The sequence below is a fragment of the Lytechinus variegatus genome, chromosome 7 (genome assembly GCF_018143015.1).
Source record: "Lytechinus variegatus isolate NC3 chromosome 7, Lvar_3.0, whole genome shotgun sequence".
Lineage (NCBI taxonomy): Eukaryota > Metazoa > Echinodermata > Echinoidea > Temnopleuroida > Toxopneustidae > Lytechinus > Lytechinus variegatus.
Window position 1 is genome coordinate 7,664,509 of NC_054746.1, and position 20,935 is coordinate 7,685,443.

The 20,935-nt window shown below is 35.4% G+C and overlaps 1 protein-coding gene across 1 annotated transcript; it reads left to right on the forward strand.

Annotated features, from left to right (window-relative positions):
* The first annotated feature begins 3,935 nt into the window (after positions 1–3,935).
* Positions 3,936–19,610, forward strand: LOC121418344 (RNA polymerase-associated protein RTF1 homolog). Its single transcript, XM_041612158.1, has 17 exons — positions 3,936–4,172; positions 7,299–7,406; positions 7,964–8,087; positions 8,599–8,785; positions 9,219–9,481; positions 9,785–9,959; positions 10,589–10,675; positions 10,995–11,085; positions 11,882–11,964; positions 12,841–12,928; positions 13,305–13,412; positions 13,905–13,982; positions 14,476–14,597; positions 15,342–15,477; positions 16,518–16,625; positions 17,210–17,339; positions 17,854–19,610. The coding sequence occupies exons 1-17, from the start codon at positions 4,092–4,094 to the stop codon at positions 17,955–17,957; spliced, it is 2,073 nt and encodes a 690-aa protein (XP_041468092.1). The 5' UTR covers positions 3,936–4,091; the 3' UTR covers positions 17,958–19,610.
* Positions 19,611–20,935: the final 1,325 nt, after the last annotated feature.

The following is a 20,935-nucleotide window of genomic DNA, read 5'->3' on the forward strand; positions in this document are numbered from 1 at the left end:
ATTCAAGACAAGAGGAACTTGATCATGACTACATGTACATGCAGTGATCAATTTGCAAAATAAATTGGACCTAGACCGTAGGCCAAGATGCCTATATCACTACACGGTAAAAAAAATGTTCATAAAATTTTCTGCAACACTGGTTACTATATGAATTTTAAAGTGGTTGTTTGATATTATAAACAAGTGTTTGCTATATCATTAATATCATTTTCATGTTTATTTTTAACTGTTACAGCTTGCGTAATAAAAAGGACAAAATATATAGGGCCTATTAATAATTAATACTAATAGTAGCCTAATCGGCGTTGTATAAAAATTGAAACAATGTTTTTACTGCATGTGTTTTGGCCTATTTATGAGGTTATTCATCTCATATATGCATATTTCACCATGAAGGTATTAAAAAAATAACTTGGGGCCTCAGTGTGTAGGCCTACATAAATAAATGATAACTGTTCCACGAACTCAATAGTTTTTTTTTTTGTGTGTGTGTCAATTTTCAGTAAACCATGGACCTAGTCCATGATAAAACTAAAAAGTTAGACAGTTTTATAATGGCTTATATTACTTTAATTTGATTTTTTTGGCAAGCCCACCTAATTTACTCTAAAATACAAAAATTATCTGAGTAAGCTTATTTTTATGATTTAGTTTATCAAAGTTTAAATGTTTTATCATATTTTTGACTTATATTGATTTTGTAAAACATTCATGAAGGATATGAAAAAAAGTGACTCCGAAAAATAATGCAAACAAACAGATTCACGCATGCATATATAGGCTATGGCCTCTCAATTTCATTATTAGGCTTGTTAAAAAAATCGTTCTATTTTTTTCATTATAATATTTATATACTTCTGAAGGATTTTTTATTATTTTATATCTGGGAGTGGTTGATTCAGCTGCATCATATGGGATACATGATGATTTTGTATTATAAAAATGATTTACATGTTACATTTTGTAAATATGTATATTGAACTATCCAGTGGCGTAACTACGGGGGCATGGGGGGCACGTGCCCCCCCCCCCCCAATCGGCTGACCTAAAAAATAAAAAACGGGGGAAAGGAGAAAAAGAAGGAGAAAGGAAGAGAAACTTAGTGGGAAAGAAGACATTATTATTCATTATAATGCATCATGATTATGTTATGTTATTTTACAGAGAAACACTTTTTTATAACTTAATGAAACATAATTTGCTCAGGGCCAATGTCTTCATTGTTCCTGGTGCTCGCATTGTCTGTTTACCGAGAAAAATAATCCTGTTATACTAAAACCTCCCGTTTTCAAGTCACCAAACTGCCAAATTTCCTCGCACTTCGAGTTATTATTGTTTTATGTACAATAGTATGCTTCTTTTTCATGACTACTTAAAGTGATTGCCCCATTTAAAGATCTTAATATAAAACATTTCCTGTCCGTGCTTACGTTCGCAGTAGTGGATTGTTGTCTGCTCTCCATGAATTCCTAGAATCAGTCCGTAAAATGTCCCTTTTTCTGATCTGAATATCAAAAATTTTCAGCTCGCGCTTCGCGCTCGCATCATTTGGTTAGTGAACTACTTATGGTCTTCACGAATTCCTACAAACAAGCCTTAAAATGCCCCTCTTCAGGTCTGAATTTCCTAAATTTTCAGCTCGCGCTTCGCTCTCGCAAAATTTGATTAGTGAGATGGGTATGTTAATCATGATTACAAATGCTTTATGTGCATGTTTAGATGTAATTCTAACAAAATCAGCAAGCGCTTATTGGCACTTGCATTAGATGACTATGGTGAGATGTGTATACTCTTAATGGATTCCTAAATTATAGTCCTTACAATCTTCCTGTTTGGGGGTCAATATTTACAAAAATTTCAGCTCGCGCTTTCGCGCTCGCATTATTTAGCGAGACAGGTACGTATCATGATTACAGAAGATTGATTATACTGTCCATTTTTAGGTCTGAATATCAAAAACTTTAAGCTCGCGCTTCGCGCTCGCATTATTTTACCAATGAGATACATATCCGTTTAATGGCATCATCCTTAAAATGTCTTTATTAGGTCAGTAAACCTGGCAACTGGGCACGCTTCGCGCGCTCACTAAGTGACTAATTTTTTTTATGGTGCCCCCCCCCCCCCAATGCCGTGATCGACCCACGGTACGCCGCTGGAACTATCATTGTAAATGTAAAAAGATTGAAAGAGGAAATAAATAAATTGAATTGAATTTCGGAAATAAAGTCAGTTGAATGCACTGACAGAGTGATTTTTGCACCCTTCCACAGAGGTCGAGGAAGCGAGGGGGGGGGGAGTTGGGCACAATGACAATTAACATTAAGTTGCAAGAGGTGCAGCCAGAAAGCTCAATTTCGCACCACTAGATTGATATTATTTAGGCCAGGTACAACTGTGCAGGCATTTTAATAGCACCTTATTTTATAGGAAGCACGAAGCTTTCGGTGTTTCATAATTTAAAATGAAAATGAGCCGTCTCTCTTGTCTCTATAGTACAACTACAACTCAATTGACTTGTGATTTTGAGCCTTGTTTTCAAAAGTGATTATGAACGCACAAAAAGGGATAAAATGGAGGAAATTAAAATAATAATTACCCCCACGCGAAGCACGAAAGCTTAAAATTTTTTTTTCAATTTTTTTTCCAAAGAAAAAGGGTCTGAGATACTGAGGGTTCTCTAAGTTAAAATGAATGCTTCCCTAGCTTGGAAAGATCAGATTTGATTACAAACAATTATATCTTTAACAGAGGAAAAGAAGGGTATATGTGCTGGGAGGAATTAAATATTCCTCCCCGCCATATGAGCTATGAAACTCTGGAATTTCAAAGGGCGGACGTTCCATCAAACAGATATCTCCATCGGCTCTAATTTAATTGATTTTCTAAGATTATTGAACTTCATTACAGGAAAATAGTGCACAAAAAGTTGAAACTTCTGTGATTCATTTAAATTTAAAAAAGGATGGTTTTTATTATCATCCTGAAGCGCTTCATTATAATGATAAAGAAACTTTAATGTCATCCAAAATTTCAAACTGAGGGCGCAAAACAGGACAAGAGATGAATGTGCAGGGAAATTGAAGTTTAATGTGATTTGATAAAAAAAGTATTGTATTTCTTTTATTTAATATGACACAAATTGTATACTTTCCTCTTTTTGAGTATAATTTGCCCCCAAATTATGGTTGTTGAGCTGAAAAGCGGGAGCCAGCTGCCTGTGGAGGTTACGGCAGATTTTTGATATAAAGATTTTACCATCAGCCCGGAGTCGACCCGACCAGAAGTTGTGCGATCAATTTGAAAAAAAAGACATCCCCATATACTTTGGACTAACCTTACTCTAATTCTATGGAGCTATAAAACATATCTAATTCCATGCCCTATATGCATTTGAACATAACTGGGAAGAAACACATATAGCTGAGGTGGAAAAACAGGGTAAGAGAAAGGACGATGGGATACAAAGGAAAACTGCAATATTGTCATTTAACCGCGTGCAGCGTGGAAGCAAAATGCACATATAAAAATTCAGAGCAAGAGTGCAGGAGATTCTCTTTTGAGAAAAAAAAGAATAAAAAGAAAAACCCACAAAGCTATACGTTTCTTAACCCCCCCTCGCTTTCCTTTTTCTCCTCTCTTTTTTTCCTTTTTTTTTTGGGGGGGCGACCGCTCCCACCGCCCCCTGGCTACGCGCCTGCCGCACCTCCACCTCCCCCATATGCATTCTCTCAGTCGGATTGATTATGCCCAATGTGTAGAATCGCGAGTTGTTTATATGAAAAGTACCATACAATATTTGTCATTTATTTTCGTGCGCTTGTTTCGTGCGTGTGCATATTGGTTAGCAATGGGATACCGTTTTAAACTTAGCAGCTAAAATCGCAACGATGGCCATGTACGTATTCTTGAATTGAGATGCACGCGTGCGCAGCTGCGTGTGCGTTAGCAAGAAAAAAAGGTAAAACAACATAAAAGGGAACTTACTTGCTATATCTGTCGTGGTCTCTCTCTACAAAATGCTCTAAAAAGCAGGAGTTTCATCGATTTGAGTCCTGATTCTACCCATTAGAGTGAACGACCCAAGCGCCATGTCGAAACGTAAGAAACCAAGCAGAGCAGTGATAAATTCAGACAGTTCTGCATCGGAAAATGAGTCGGATCTGGAAGAGGTAATTTCTCCATTCACTTTACACACACAGAAAGACATGAGCATGACAGACACTGTCTGACACTGTCTTGAGAATCAGAGACTATGCCTATGCCACTCATTCAATGAACTTGCATGCATGGCATAGGCATGGTATATTTGCATGCAGTTTGTGTTTCTGAGAATAAACTTTAGCTGAGTCAATGAATGAGTGTTTGAATTTTGATGCTGATCTCCGATAAACGCGGAGGAAGAACAAGAAAAAGATGTCATAATAATAAAAGGAACTGCAACTTGCAAGTGCAAGAAAATTTGCTGGCGGTTGCTTTTAATGTAGACAGGAATAACCGTCGTTTCTGGGGATTTATTCAACAATTTCTCACATACTATCATCCCCATTCATATTTAAGTAAGCCAACGCAGTTCAGCAGAACGACCAAAGTACAGGGACTGAAGCTTTTGGTCTACTTTTAATGCTGCCATCAATTTTTCATACTTAGCTTTTGCATTGCACACCGAAGTCTGAAAACAAATTGAAAAATCATTGAGCCAACAATAAAACGGTTCATAAGGGTGCCTATAAGCAAGGCTCCACATTAACTTTTTTTGGTGGTGGCCCGTTCGGGCCACCAAAACCTTCAAATAATTTTTTTTGGTGGCCCATTAGTAAAGTTTGGTGGCCCGAAAAATATAAAGAAAAACATTAATTAAAAATGAATAAAACAAACAAATATTCTGCAGTCACTACCACGTACCACTATTCTTTGTACATCTTGTATGTTAATCGTGCTTGCTGTTATTTTACTTTGCTTATTTTGTGGTAATATATAAATTGTTCTATCATTGTGAATATGAAATGATTGAAAGAGAATAAAAGAATTGTATTGCTCCCAGGATGTGTGGACTTTTAATCTCCGTATAGACACACACTCATAATGGTAAAGTAAATAAATAGTGCATAAAGCAAACTCAGATTGATTTACAAAACAATGATTTTTCCTTCCTTTTTGATCGTAAAACCTAGATTATGCAGGCCCCAAATCCAGTTTATTTTCTCTTTTCCAGCATATTATAGCAGGAGAAAATCACAGAAAATATGCTGCAGAATTAGAACAATGTATAAAAGGGGGAAATAAACAAAAATAATTTTTAGAATAGTATATTGAAAAAAAAAATTGTAAAAATGAATAAGTGAAATATACAAATAAAAAATGAAGAAAAAAAAAAGAAAAAAAATTGAGAAAAAAAAACAAAAGAAAATGTAAGAAAAATGAATAAGACAAAATTATCAGAAAAAATGGGGGAAATTATTATTATTCAGTAGAAACATGTTCTTTAATCAGGCATATTCAATGGGAAGGGGTATAAATGGTTTTATCACTTAAAAAAAATGACAGAAAAAAATAAGAAAACGGCAAGTTATCTGGAAAAAACAGTGAGAAAATTCCTTCCCTATATTTGACAAAATGATGGAAAAATTCACATTTCATATCAATAAAATGCCTTCCCAAAGTATTTACTTCCTTAAGAGTGGTTTAAGAAGTCATTTATAAACAAGAAAGAAAAAAGCTGTCTATTCAAGACAGCTTCGAAAATAAACCAAATATCAACATACATACAAATGCACATGTGGGACTGTGATGTACTCACCTATGTGTATTAATGCATTTGGAAATCGGTCTTTTTGAGTCAAAAGAGAGGTCATAATTCCTCCTTTTAATGCTTGCAAATTATCAGGTTTCAGTAATATGGACTGTAGAAGGGCATTTCATTGGTTTAAAATGTGACTTTGACGTAGATTTTCAAAGTTCTGGGGAAGATTTCTTAGCAGTATCATTTCGCATCGCAGCTCCCTGAGTCTGAATAGTCTGCTAGCGCACAGCCAGCTGCACTGGTTTCACGCATGCAAAGCTCAGCCAGGCATAGGCCAACATACTGTCATGACTGCAATCTTTGTGTGTGTGTATTTGTGTGTAGATTAACAAAAAAGGCGCATGACGAATTGACTTGCAATTTGAACTGTAGAAAGTTGATAAATGCATGCAAAATCGGGAGAAAAATTGCGCTACTTTGAAAATTATTGGTTGCCCGATTCGGGCCACCAAAACTTAACATTTTTTCAATAATGGTTGCCCGAGATGAATTTTTGGTGGCCCCGGGCCACCGCTAATGTCGAGCCTTGCTATAAGCCTCGGGCAGACATTTATTTTGAAACCATCCATGCACACGTTGGTTGTAAATAATGCAGTCTTTGGATTAGCTGCTGAGAGTGAACGTTAGTTAAATATCACATTGATATTGCTTGATTTTTTCATTTGTCTTAGACTTGACTGAGTTTGACGTGTATAGAGTAGACACTATGGCAATCAGTACTAAAGGTGGTGGCATCAGCAATTTTTCTTGTGATTTCTATGAAAAGACCCTTGTGTTAAAAACTGTTACAGTACGGTATTGCAATTGAATTACCTTTGTTAAGGTATAGCGAGTGATTGTATTACTGACTGGCCTTGTATTACCAAACGCGCGCATCGTACGTGTCAGAAAATAATTTCATACGCTCAAAACTTTGCAACATCCTTCCAAGGTAACATGAAAAGAGAGATGATGAAAAATGGTCTAAAACATATTTCCAAAGTCTGAATATTCTAAAAAATAATCAAATATGGTCAAAATAGCTCAGTGATTTTGTTGTTTCATGGGGGAAATCATCACGGGGAGGCACATCTTTCACACATGTATGAAAAATGAAACAAGTGGGGATGTGACATCATCAGTCCATCTAATGAATATTTATGACAATGTGCATATAACTGTTTTCACAATATATTGCTAAGATTAAAAATTCAATAACTTTGCTATTTACTATCAGATTTTGATGAATTTTCAGCATTTTGCTCTGTGAATTTTACTTATATTTTTTAATAGATATTTTCAGCATAGATTGGTTTATTTACCGGCTCAATGACATTTGCTCCAATTGAAAATCTACGCATTAAGTGTAACCTCCAAAACTGAATAAACCCTAATGGCTAATCCATGTCTGTGCATTATTCTTAACTAAAAACTGTTCAAAATTCTGATTTTTTGTTTTCCTTCCTTTCATCCCACTGTTGTTAAGCTTGTTTTATTATTTTATTGCTGTTGCCAGGAACTGCTTACTTTAGCCAAAAGGAAAAAGGTGGAGCCAGAGTCGGCCAAGGAATCAACTTCACAAAAGAGCAATTCTGAGTCCGAGACATCAGAGAGTGATGATGATGTGAGTACAGATTCTCTTTGAATTTCAGCACTTATGTGCATAGCACTTTTTTGCAAATATTTCTTATTATATTGCTTTCTTCTTTTAGTCAAGTATATATGTGCATTATCGATAGAAATATAGAATATTAATTGTCTCAAACACCTTTAAATATGTAGCCTTGCATTCTGGTATGATTTATATGATTTTTTTGTAAATACCCCGTTAATGAAATAAGATGATGTATGGGCTATGCACTTCATTTGTGCTTGATGCTTTGACTTATCTTTTTTTTTCAAATTCTTTTAATGAAGCACATGACATACAAGAAAAAATGCCTTGCTGCTTGCGTATCTAGGACTAAGTAAGTGAATAATATCGAGATGTAATTAAAACATACATGAAATAATTGTCTCACATAGCAATAATGGCGAGTTATTTCACTATTCAGTTTTACTTTTAATGGATTAATCTTCACTACGACATTTTTTTCAGGGATAAATATAAATAAAGATAAATATATCTACATCTATATGGATAGGAATTGATCAGCTTTGATTTTTTTTTTTTGTATTCAGTGGACACTGGGTGGCAACAAAAAGAAGTCCAGGATCAAGAAGAACCCTAAGAAAAAGGTGGCTCGGTCAGCATCTGATGGATCCGGGGTCATCAGTGACTCTGACAAGTCTTCACTTGAAGAAGGTACTGTACAATAGGAATGTTCTCACTGCCCTACCTCCTGAGTTATGTCAAACCCTTGTCAATTACACTGTAGTCTTTTCAGTACCTTTGAATTGATTCCAAGGTGATGTTTCATTAAAATTTGAGTAAAGATGTTTTTATGTACATTCTTAATGAATGGGTATCCAACTCATCTCAAGCAACAAATCACAATAGCTCCAGTTCTGATTTTGTTTATAGAAAGATATGGTGTTGTGTAAGTATTGCATTACATGTGGTGTTAGGGTCGAATTTTAAATTCAGGTTAGCCCTTTGAGCAGATATTTGAGTTCTGTTTCAGCCTTTATATTCTTGGTGGGCATGTAAGGGTGCTTTGAATACATGTAGTATACTTTTTATGAAGCCCATATTTTGTTTACACATGTATGATAACATGGAACCTATAACATGAAGAGCAAGCATTCTTGGAGTGATTGATGCACTTAAAAAAAATGTTTTTACAAAACTCCCATCTAATATGTTCCCTTCTCAGGAGAAGTGTCCGATTCCGAGAGCGACGATTCCGATTCTGGTTCTGATGATGAGAAGTTCTTTGATGGGTACGATGAGAACTTCATTGGGGATGAGGAGGATCGGGCGATGCTGGAGAAGATGACAGAGAAGGAAAGAGAACAAGTCATCTACAACAGATCAGAGAAGAGAGATGCCCTAAGGACAAGGTCAGTTTAAAGAGGACCTTGTGTTCTGGGAAATGGGAAGAATGTTTTTAGAGCTTGCTCCCTCTTCCCTTCTCATTTGAATATTGAATAAAATTTTGCTGAAAAGAATTGTAAGGTTCAGGGGTTGTTTTGGTAATAAATGCTGAGGATAAGAGGATATTTCCATTTCATATCCTTCAAATAGAATACATTTTGGAAGCAGTTGTTTTGTCATTTCATTTTGAATGGGATGATTATGCCAGCCCAGTAAATTTGAAAATCCTTAACTCAAGAATGTCAAATCCTTCATCAGTCACTGATAAATGCAGTTATTCATTCTCTTTGGCTGTGTGAAGTATTTGTTGCCTGTTAGAAGAGTTACTTGAAAGTGCTATATTGTAAAAATGAAGAGATATTGAAACACAAAATACATTTTTATTTATACTATATATAGGTATGAAATTGAAAGAAAGCTCAAGAAAGAGAAGAAGGAGCGCAAGAAGCAGAAACGAGAGGAAATGATGAAACAAGCTGCCAGTGCACCGTCGGCTGCCGCTGCTGCTGCCGCACCCACTCCAAACAGTGCTGTCAACGTCTACAACAGCTCCAGAGAAAACCGTAGCAAGGAAAGGAGGCAGACCATTGAAACTAAGTATGACAAGAAAGCAAGAGCCATAGAGGATCTCAAAGCCCTCAGGGAAAAGAAGAAGAAATCAGGTAGGTGATTTTTTTCATATTCTTCATAGGAAATACCATGAAACTGTTTTGTAAAGACAACTTCCTTAAAAAATTTCACCTGTATATTCTTCTTGTAAAAATTGAGAAACAAAAATAATTGGCCGCATATTCTTTAACTGTTTTTTGTTTGTGTGTGATACATTGTTAAGTCTGCAAATTGGCATAATTCTATTATGTTACAGTAGTCTGAAAGCAAGGAGGGGGAGGGGGTTATTGGTAATTATGAAAGAAAAAAATTTAAAAAAATACAAAATCTGCCGTTTCCTCTCATGTTAAATGCAGTTGAGAATGCACCCTCAAAGAAGGAACTCCTGAAAGCCAGTGATGTGTACACAGACGATGAAGACGACGATGATGACGATGATGAGGAAGATGATGATGAGGAGAGGAAGGAAGATCCAAGATCGTCCGATCCAAGCGATGCTTCTTCTGAAGCTTCAGACTCGGATAGAGATGAGTGAGTGATTGACAGGGGGGGGGATTTCACGGAGTGATTTGTTGGTAGTTTTCATTAACCATTGTGAAGCTACTGAAATACTTGTATCTGATTGGTTGAGAGCAAATTGGTTATTTCAAATTGCTTATGAGATGATTCATGGAATGCTTTCCAGTTGTGAAACTTAAGACTGAAATATTTGATTTCATTCTTAAGTATCAGAATTTAGGCATTCTGTGGTAGTTTTACTGGTCAGAAAGTTAGACCTGTTTGTACATGTAAATTAAATCACATACTCCCATCTTGTAATTTGCCAGATTTTTTTTCTTCAAAAAAGTCTTTTGTTTTCCATTTAGGAAATTGGTTATGCAATAGCTATTTTCTGGTTACTTACCAAAGACTTATACATGAAAATGTGTATTTTATTAGGTATACGATATGTCAAGATCTATGTTTGTAAATATTCAGGAACAATGATGTTACATGTATATTGAACATCTTTTAAATGTGTCGGCTTAGGTTTGCAGGTGTAGAGGTAACTGATTGGAATGACAACCTTATGTCTTGGTGATGACTGATTTGCATTTTGCTTGTAGATGAAAATACGTTTGTTTCAATGACTTATTGTTTTCTGTGGTGTTTATTTTCAGTGACGATGATGATGAGCAGATGACCATGTATGTTTCTACCAAGGAGGAATTGAACAGGATCAGATTAACAAGGAATAAAATGGAAAAGTAAGGATTAATGTTAGTTTAGAAAATTAAATCCTCCACAGAGTATTTTGTTGAATCAAATAATGATTTGTATTATGATGAATTGAAGTATATTGTTTGATGATTAAGAGCTTATGTGATACAATTCAAATTATTGAACCTTTATCAAACCTTTAGATCAGCGTTAAGCTATACATGTAAATTGACAAGAGCATTTGTGTTTGCATTGGACACATTGAGTTTTAGAGAGAACGGATAACATTATTTGTGTAATTTTCAAATAAGATCTAAAAAAGATAATACATTGAAGGAAAAAAACGTTTTGTTTTGTTTTATTCAGGTGGGTACATATGCCCTTTTTCCCCCACACAACGATTGGCTGCTTTGTACGTATTGGCATTGGACAGAATAACGGCAGGCCTGTTTATAGAGTAAGTTGCCATTTCCCATACATATTCTTATATATTTATCAGAAATAGTTACATGCTCTACAGTTTGACATTTCTACTACAAATGATTGGATAGAACATCATAATATTTTGGGCTCTGTTTGTATACACAAAAACCAGTAAACTAAATATTCATTTTTTATGACATGACCACTGACCAGCATATCTTCATTTTAATGGACATTTGGTGATGATTAAAAGTCAAGTCCACCCCAGATAAATGTTGACTTCAATGAATACTGAAAAATCAAATTAGCGTAATGCTGAAAATTTCATCAAAATTGGATGTAAAATATGAAAGTTTTGCTTATTTTTTCACAAAACAGTGATATGCACAATTCAGTGACATGCATATGAGACAGTTGATGATTTGACTCACTCTTTCTTTTTTTTTTTTGAATTATACAATATTTCATTTCTTGCAAATTTGACAAGAAGGACCAACTTGAATGAACCATATAGTATTAAACAATGCTAATTCCACATGTTAAGGGAAGAATTGTTACGCTTTACAATAAGGAGAAAATTTGAATATTTCATATAGTAAAATACAAAAGAAATAGTGAGTGGATGACATCATCTGTGTCCTCATTTGCATACTGACCAGGATGTGTTTTGTGAAATCAAGCAAAAGTTTGAAAAATCGTAACTTTTCTTATTTTACATCCGATTTTGATGACATTTTCACTGTTATGCTTGTAGGATTTTTCTCTTATTCAAATCAACTTTTTGTTTGGGTGGACTTGTCCTTTAAAGTCTGTTTTTTTTTTCTTTGTAGGTGGCAGAAATAATTGATGTAGTCGAAACAGCTAAGGTATACCCTCTAGGAAGCACGCGTACAAACAAAGGTCTCAGACTGAAGTAAGTAGAATATAGTATCAACAACACGTATTTAAAACAAGCCATAATTACAATAAATCAGTATTTTTTTCCTTGTTATATTGACTTGTTGAAATTCATGAATCTTCATTCACCAGGGGGTCTAGTAACAAGGAACTCCTTTAAACTCTCTGGCCCATATTCTAAAGTTGGGTTTAACTTAAACTCGGGTTTAAAGTTTTGATTTAAGTGTGGATAGCCAATTGTTACATAAATCACTAACAGTAGAGATAGCATATTTCAGCTCATTTGGCTCTCAAAATCATTCATAATAGTCTAGGAAGTATAAATAGATGATTGTCTTCACCATTGATGAATCAGGAATAAGCACAGTAAGCATAAGAAACATACAACTTAATAATTTTTTTTCACTTTCGGCTTCCCATAAGTTTAGCACAGAGTTAGACCATGGTCTAAGTTAAACCTGACTTCAGAATATGGGCCTCTAGCTGCTAATACAAGAATCAATTTTGCAGTTAGACTGTGTATGCTTTCAGGTTGTCATGAAATTTCCTAATTTAAGTAAGTTTATGCACAAATTTGAATATGTTGATAATTGCATGTATTTTCAATATTTAATTCCAACTGGTTTAGTTTCCTATTTGCAAAAATCAGAAACTGATTTGGAACAAATAACATATGTTTTGTACCAATCACTGCTGATCTTGGTCATGATAATTTCTAACAATAGGTGCAAGTTGATGCTCATGCGTTTACAACGATTAGATCTATAAAGTTACTCCTCCTGTGGGAAGTCTACATCTTCCATTTAATGGTCCTTTAGCAAGTTTTGTCCCTCGATCTGAAAAATATACTTCATCGACTTTGTAACACCATTCTGATGTCTTTTGCATCCAGATATGCTTCACAAGAACGTGTCTTCAGATTGGAATTTGTCTCAAATCAGGATTTCACAGATACGGAGTTCAAGAGATGGCATGAAGATGTAAGATTTCAAACAAGAACATGTTTTTTTTAAGGGGGGGGGGTTCTTTTGCTTAAACAATGTTCATTTAGTATTCTTTTGAATTAGAATGACCTGATGTGATATAGACATTTTCCTATTTAGATGAAAAAGGAGAGCTGTTTTCACTATTGATTATATTGTATCCTGATGTTTTTTTAGTAGCTGTAAAAATAAATTCATAAGAATTTTCGAATTACAGTTTAATACTAATTGGACCCCTTTTCTTGACATGTGAGATGTGTGTGCTTGCAAGCATGGATCGGTATAAGCCATTGCAATTCTTTGTTGTAGGAGTGTGATGTATTGGGTATTTTTAAAATATTTTTTCTGCATTGTGTTTATTATTTAATTTCAGATGATCAATGGAGATTACGATCTGCCCACCATCAACGATGTGGAAAACAAAGAAGCAATGATCAAGAGGGCGCTCAACTACAAATACAAAGAAGAAGACATTGAAAAGGTAAAGAAGGTCTTCTGAATTTCAAGTGTAGGGTAGGGGTGACATCTGTTTTTGACAGGAAAAATATATTCCATATTCTCATTTAATTTGGGACATGGTAAAACTCAGTGATGAAAATTATGGGAAGTAGACAATGTCAAATTGTGCTTAAATCTTATATTGTGTTTACTGTGCCCTTTATTTATGATTCAGTCATTATTCCCAGACAGTTTAGAGGAGTCGTCCTGTACCAGCCGCACAGGAACGTTGTTTGCGCTATTAAACAGAGCACAACCAGTAGGCCCAATAGCATCTTTCGGATTGTGATGTCAAACGTGGATCCAAGATGTAAATAATGTGTTCGTATGGCATAGGGCATTGCTGCGACATTACTGGTTGTAACAGGTCCTCTGTTTATAGCGCATCGTTAGCACTCATGTTTCAGTGTGGCCAGTAATGGTGGAGTTGTCTTACCTTCATAACATCTCTTCACTCGTCTATTTTTCTCATCAGATTGTTCATGAAAAGGAAAGATTCAGGAAAAACCCAAGGAACTATGCAATGAAGAAGACAGAGCTGAGGAAAGCAAGGGTAAGCTTATCACACTAATCTCTTTGCACTGGTCACCTTCATAGAATGAATTAGGCCAATTATGTAGTTGTCTGCAGTGTAATCCGTATCTAAATTATTATACATTTAATATAGCATAAGAGGTGTGAAAATGTGTTCAAGTGGTACTGTTATAAGTCAATTTTTTAATTTATTATGTTTCAAAACATTAATAGAAGTGCCTTGTCTGAGTGGTCTAAGTTACCTTTCTAGAAATATGAAAGTGAGGAGTTTGATTACCGTCATGGCACCTGTGCCCTTGAGCAAGGCATTAATTCATAATTACTCCTTCATACATTAAAATGAGTGGAAATGCTATGGGTATTATTGGTATCAGTGTGTGAATGTGTCTACATATTAAGAGAATCTTGACTTTAAAGTGTCTTTAAAGTGTCTCATAAACATAACCCCTGTAATAATAGTTGGTGCCGCATACTATCCTGACAACACTCGAAATGTTTATTTTTTCCCCCAGGACCAAGCATTAATAGAAGGAGACGAAGACAGGGCCAAAGGTTTATCTCAGAAGCTGACAGATTTGGAAGAGAGGGCTCAGGAACTGGACAGGATCAGAAACCGTGAAGTCAATGCAATCACGTAAGAAACCTGAAAAAAAAAAACAGGGAGAAGCATACAACTTTCATGTATTCTCTAGATATATACTTAAACAGTGCATGTTAGTACCTGTACATTTGCATTTTGAGCATCAGTTTAAGACAATAAGAATTATTCTTATCAGTATAAGATGAATACAAAATTAAAAGTAAAACATTTCTCCGAAAAATTATGAAAACGTGAAACAGCATGAAAGAATTGAGACGACTTTTTGAAATTATGTCTTATAGGACATGTTTTATTTCTCTTATAGAGAAATTCCAGTAGTTGCAGTAAACACTGATTTCATGGAAAAGCCTGTAAAACAAGGCTTAATTGTCAGTATATCATCGAGGATCTAGATCTGGTACAGTTACATTAACTGAACTTTGTGAAATCTTGAAATCTACGCTGAAAAATGTTCACACCGAAAATCCCCAACACAGATAAGCGCACGTGGGACAATGTATAATTATTGCTTAGGGCGTCGGGCACGACGCTCTACCCGAATCCTGTGCTTATTTGCTGATTTCTCAGCAATTACACAATTTCTTCCAGAATCCTTTGGCACATGCTTTTTATTTATACAAACAGACACTTTGGTGGTCATTTCATTGGATTCTGTACGAACTCATTTTGACATCGTTACCAAAACTAGCATTTACCAGTTTGACTGTCAGAACATGAATAAGCATGTTTTAATTCATTCATCGACTAGTATTCATTATCCATTTATTTATTTAATAGGTACATCAATCAGAGGAACAGAAATAGGAATATAGCCGAGTCTGAGGTTGCCATGAAAGAAGAAATCAAAGAGATTGAAAACGCTCCACCGGATCCCTTCACACGCAGACATTGTAGACCACAGCTAGTGACAAAGGTAAGACATGCACAGGTGATTTAAGTAATAATAATAATCCGCTTTTATATAGCGCTTAATCCATCGGAACGACGTGTCTAAGCGCTTTACAGATATATTATTACCCCGGTCATCGGATTCAATCAGTCATTCCCGCACACAATGTGTACACATCCTCCACTCCCTGGGGAGTAAGTAACAAAAATTAAAGAATAAAGGGATTTTCCGCTTTACATTGTGCTTAATACAATCATACACCATATCTTAGTTATTTTCCACATATAATATATGCACTTTCTCCACTCCCTGGGAGCATTGTAACAAGATTCTCTCGATTTGCTTGGCCAGCTACGTGACATACGACTGGGCCCGTAACGCGAGTGTTAGCGATTAATCGCTAAATGAAGTGACCTATCAAGATCATCGTTGGTTGCGCGTTTTGCTCCGAGGACTGAAGTGGAACCAATCAGAATTGTCCTTTGATCACTAACCCCACCCATGGCGTAATTTTCTTCAGCAAGAAATTTATCCACATTGTGCTGCACTCGACCCAGGTGAGGTGAATGGGTACCCAGCGGGATTAATTCCTTGAATGCATGAGCGCTGAGAGGCAGCTCGAGCTAAAGCCGGGGTAATAATAATATCAACGCGCCTCGGAATAGAATATTTCTAGATAGATGGTGCTATATAAATGCCTATTATTATTATTATTATTAACCTGGGATGTTGAAAGTTATTGAACGTATAGAAAATAATATATAAATTACACATGCCTCTGCTTGCTTATGGTGGTTTCAAAGCAGCTGGAAGTATGATCATGTGTTCATATAATCCATCTATGAACTACATTACATACTGTATTGTTACAATATAGTGCTCTTTTTTTCCATCTTTCAATTTCTATTTCATAGAAACTTTCTTTCTCACCACTTTACCCTTTCTCTTTTTTTTTCTTCCTCTCTCTATGTATCTTGGTCCCCCTCTTCTTTCTGGAATGACTTTACCAAAACCCGAGATGTTGTACTTATACTTTACATTGTCTTTTGATCCATCCTACACAGGCGCGTGAAGATACGGCAGATATTCTCAAGAGACTGGAAGAAGAGAGGCTTATGCAGGAAAAGGCCGAAAAAGAAAAGAGAGAACAAGAAGAACTTCAGAAAAGAAGGGTACGTTTGTTACCAGATTTTATGTGTATTCCTAATATAAGCTCCATGCTTGTAAAGGATGAAGACATTGCTTGTATTTATCAACTTTTTGTCATCCATTTTCATACTGACTTGCCAGATAATGGTTTATATGTGAAATCTGGATCCATTAAAAATTCTCTTTCTGTTTTTTTTTTGTTTTGGAGGGGGGGTTGTAATTTGTATTTAATTCCCAGTGACCTACTACAGTATTAAATCTATTATACTGTCAATAGTGTTCTATTCCATTGATGTCCTGTTTGCAATTTGATTTTTTCTTATATATTTTTTGTCAAATTGAGAAATTTCTATGTGTTTTGATCGAAATAAACTATTCTAATTTGAATTACTAGTATGTATGGTATATACAGTTGGGAAGGTGCTGAGTAATGCAAAGATTAGATTAAAATTTGTTTGACCTGTATTGTCAACTGATGATTGATTAAAAAAAAAATATCATTTTGGCTTTTATTTCCATACCAAACTGCATTATTTGACCACTGCCCATTTTTCATAAATAACATTAATATTGAAATTTGACAGATATGTTTCTGTGTTGATTGCAGGAAGAAGATATCATTGCCTCACTGACCCAGGAAGCAGTTCCGGCAAAGGTCGCAGATAGGAAGGTATCCGAGGATCTCTTCCAGGCCCATGACTTTGACATTAAAATTGACCTCGATGTTTCTATACCAGGTGAGATTTAAGAAATAGAAATAAAAATATGATTTCTCTTTTTATCGAGGCTTAACTTTGTAGAGTTGGTTGTTCTGGGCTTTATTCCCTTGGCTTATGTAGACTAGGAATCTATCTGCATTTGCAAGTTGCATTTAATGTATATGTTTTTAACAAAGTTTACAATTCCACATGTTTTTCATGAAGAGTATTATTTTTTTCTCCCCAAATTTGCCTTGCACAGCTATTTCAAAGTTAGCATTATTGTCATTTGTTAATCCCATTTGCATTTTTTTTATAAATACTGTCAACATCATCTTTTTCTCCCTAAAATTACTCATATGTGTATGCTTCATACCAAATACGCCATCTAAAACAATGTTTGTCAATTTTTTACGGCAAAGACTTAATCACTCTTAGAACTCGTACAAACACTCTCAAAAACATGTTAATCAAACATTTACATCAAAGACACAGTCACTTTTTCACATTCAACAAAGCATTCTATCATCCTCTTCTCTTGTTGTTTGCACAGAATCCCGACCCATCTCTGCCGTCAACTCGGAGAGAGACCCTCAAGGTGCTCCCAGGAGGTCCCTCAACCTGGACGAGTACAAGAAGATGAGAGGACTCATCTAACTCCACCTTAACCGTCCACGGGGAGTGGTTTCATGAAGCATCTGGTCAGTGCTTTTCACCAACACATGTGCTCTGAGCCAATCAGATGCCTGGATTTCAGTAGCTTATAACCCTTGTCGGTGAAATTTCTTCAAGCATCTTATTAGTGCTTTTCACTGACAAATGTGCTCTGAGCCAATCAGATGCCCGGATTTCAGTACCTTGTAACAATAGTTAGTGAAGATCACCGACCATTTCTGTCATGAAATGCTTCCCGCAGACCTTCACCAAGGACTCTTTGACCCGTGTTCTACACAACAGGGACCACATGACCGGAACTGAATGCGATGAGCTTGCTTCACCGGTCGCCATCCATGAGAGATAATAGACTCTTGTTATACATATAGTGGTGCATCGGAGGAGGGCGATACTTGGCAAAATGCAGACAACTTGGGTAAAAAAATCATCCTCCAGAACGAGTTATTGATATCAGAGGATCAAAGCAATTGCAGATTGCAAACATTCACCAATACACCCAGATTTTTGTTGGTGCCCTGTGCATGCTTTGGGTGTATTTAGAAAGATTTTCCTCCATACCAAGTTTTTACACCAAGTGGGTTATGTATTATGGTTTTCGCGTTCGGAAAGTCGTAACATGTACTGTCGAAAGGAATTCTGTGAATTACTTCGTCCCTGTATGTTTGTGCTGTGCGTTAGAACTGCTCTAAACTGAGTCAAGCAGCTGGACTTTACAAATCTTTTGAGCTTGTGAATCATTTACTGGTAAATGATTGAAATCAAGAAGAAAGAAGATAAGTCTTGCATTTCATTCACCTTTGGTTCCCTTTAACACTTATCTTGTGGCATGTGTGCAAGGAATCACTCTAAGCAATAGACAAGAGCATGTTCTATTTACCAAATCTACCACTTTGTTTTAATTTCAGACAATACCAGGGTTATTTTGATGTCAGTTTTCACAATGTTTGCTATATTTTTCATGTATTCTCTCCTCATTGCCAGATAAAAACCTCAAAATTTTGTCGCTGAAATTTATTTTCTTTTCCATTGTCATTTCAGAGGAAATGTTTGAATATTTCTGAATGGGAATTTTTCATTTTCATCCATTATAACTAGCAATCTATTTCTGTATGTTCAAATATTTTCGCTCATTTTGGATTTTTATATTTGATTTTTGGATTTATACCAAAAGGGTTTGTTGTTAGTGTGTGTTTGTTTAATGGGCAGCTTCTTCAGTTTAGAGAAGGAATAAATTGATATAATATTGACAGCCTCCATTGATTTTGAAAAATCCAAGTATTCATGATAATTTGCATAGTTGGTCTAAGATTTATTTCAAAGTGAATTTTTTAAAGGCTTGATACAGACAACAAAACTCCAACACAAAGCTCAGAACCATTTTATGTACAAAACCAAAATGATATGAACCTGAGGTGTCAAAGATTGTCGCAAATGAAGGAGATTGACTTAGGGTTGGTTCTCTGTCTACACAAGGCTGTTAACCAATCAACTCTTTAATAGGTTAGAGCAAATTTATACATGTCTAAAGTTGCATGGATATAGGCCATGGCATTGTTATGGCATAATTAAGATATCCAGACCAGACTCTGCAGTACTAAGGATAATTTCACCATGTCTTACTCACATGGCTTTATAGACCACAAGATACAGGCAAATTTAATGCACATGTACAGTTTTTTTCTGATCTTGTGATTTGGATATAAAAAAAGCTTTACTGGAGTTATTACATTGAACATAACAAATGCGTCTGATGCAAAATTTGTCAGGTTTTTTTTTTTGGAGATAAGTAAGATATATTTATTTTTTTCTGAAACTTTATTGCACTACACACAGTACAGCAATTAATAAACACCCATAAATGTGACACAAACTTGCAGCCAAATTTTCTATCAAAATTTGTGATACTTCGGTATGTATAATGAGAGTATTTGTACAAAGAAACCCTGCAACAAAACCTCGACAATTAGACAGATATGATCGATCACTTTGTAGAAACTTGCTTTCCACTGATCTTTCTCTAGGAATATTCTCCCTAACTGGTAATGAAAGAGTGTTCAAGCTTACAAACTATGCTATTTAGTTACCTTTTCCCCACACTCACAAGATTAGGAGGAATTCAATTTTCACTTTTGTTCAAAAATAATCCTTTGAATGTTTCATTCACTGTGCTGCCATTGCATCCTGAAATTCCCAAAGGAGATGGCCCATTTGCAGTTAAAAATATAGGTATATATACAGTGTGTATCAAAAAATGAATGTGAATTAAAAAATATACAACATATGGGTAATTTTTTCACATATAATCTTGGGTTTGGGTCTCATCTATCCAATGAAAGTAAAAGTTTTGACAGAATGTTACACTTGAGTGAGCACTGTCCATTTTTGTAAAGCTCGCAGAAATCTGTTTGCGCAGAAATGCTTGTTTTCACGCAGTGTCAAGGGGAAAGGGCGAAATCAAACTTACCCTGCGATACATTTTTCCTACATTTCCCTTGCACTTTTAGTCAATTAAGATAAAACAGATACATTCAAGCATTTTTAAACAAATTTGCCACCCAAATTGAAATTTCAACACTTAGTAAGCACAACTTTTACCCTTTTTGTGCCAGCTGAATCTGAGGACATAACTGAATCGGAACAAAAGTTTACATCAGACATCTCCAGCACTTTTTCACTAAGTTTTTATTATTTAAAGTGGGTTGACATTTAATTTTTCATTTAATACTTGTTTCTCCACACTTTTCCCAAGCTTGACAATGATTAACAAAATGAAAATCAAGCCTAATTCATTTTATGTAAATCACAGCTCAGTGTAAATCAAATATCGTCTTGATGGCCTTGGTGTGTGGGGAAGTGGGCGGGGCGCAATGCACTCTTCGGAGTGTATTGGGCAAGGAAACAAGTTAAAAGAGGTCAAAGATATCTTCAAATCAACTTTACTCGCTGAATTCTATGTGTTC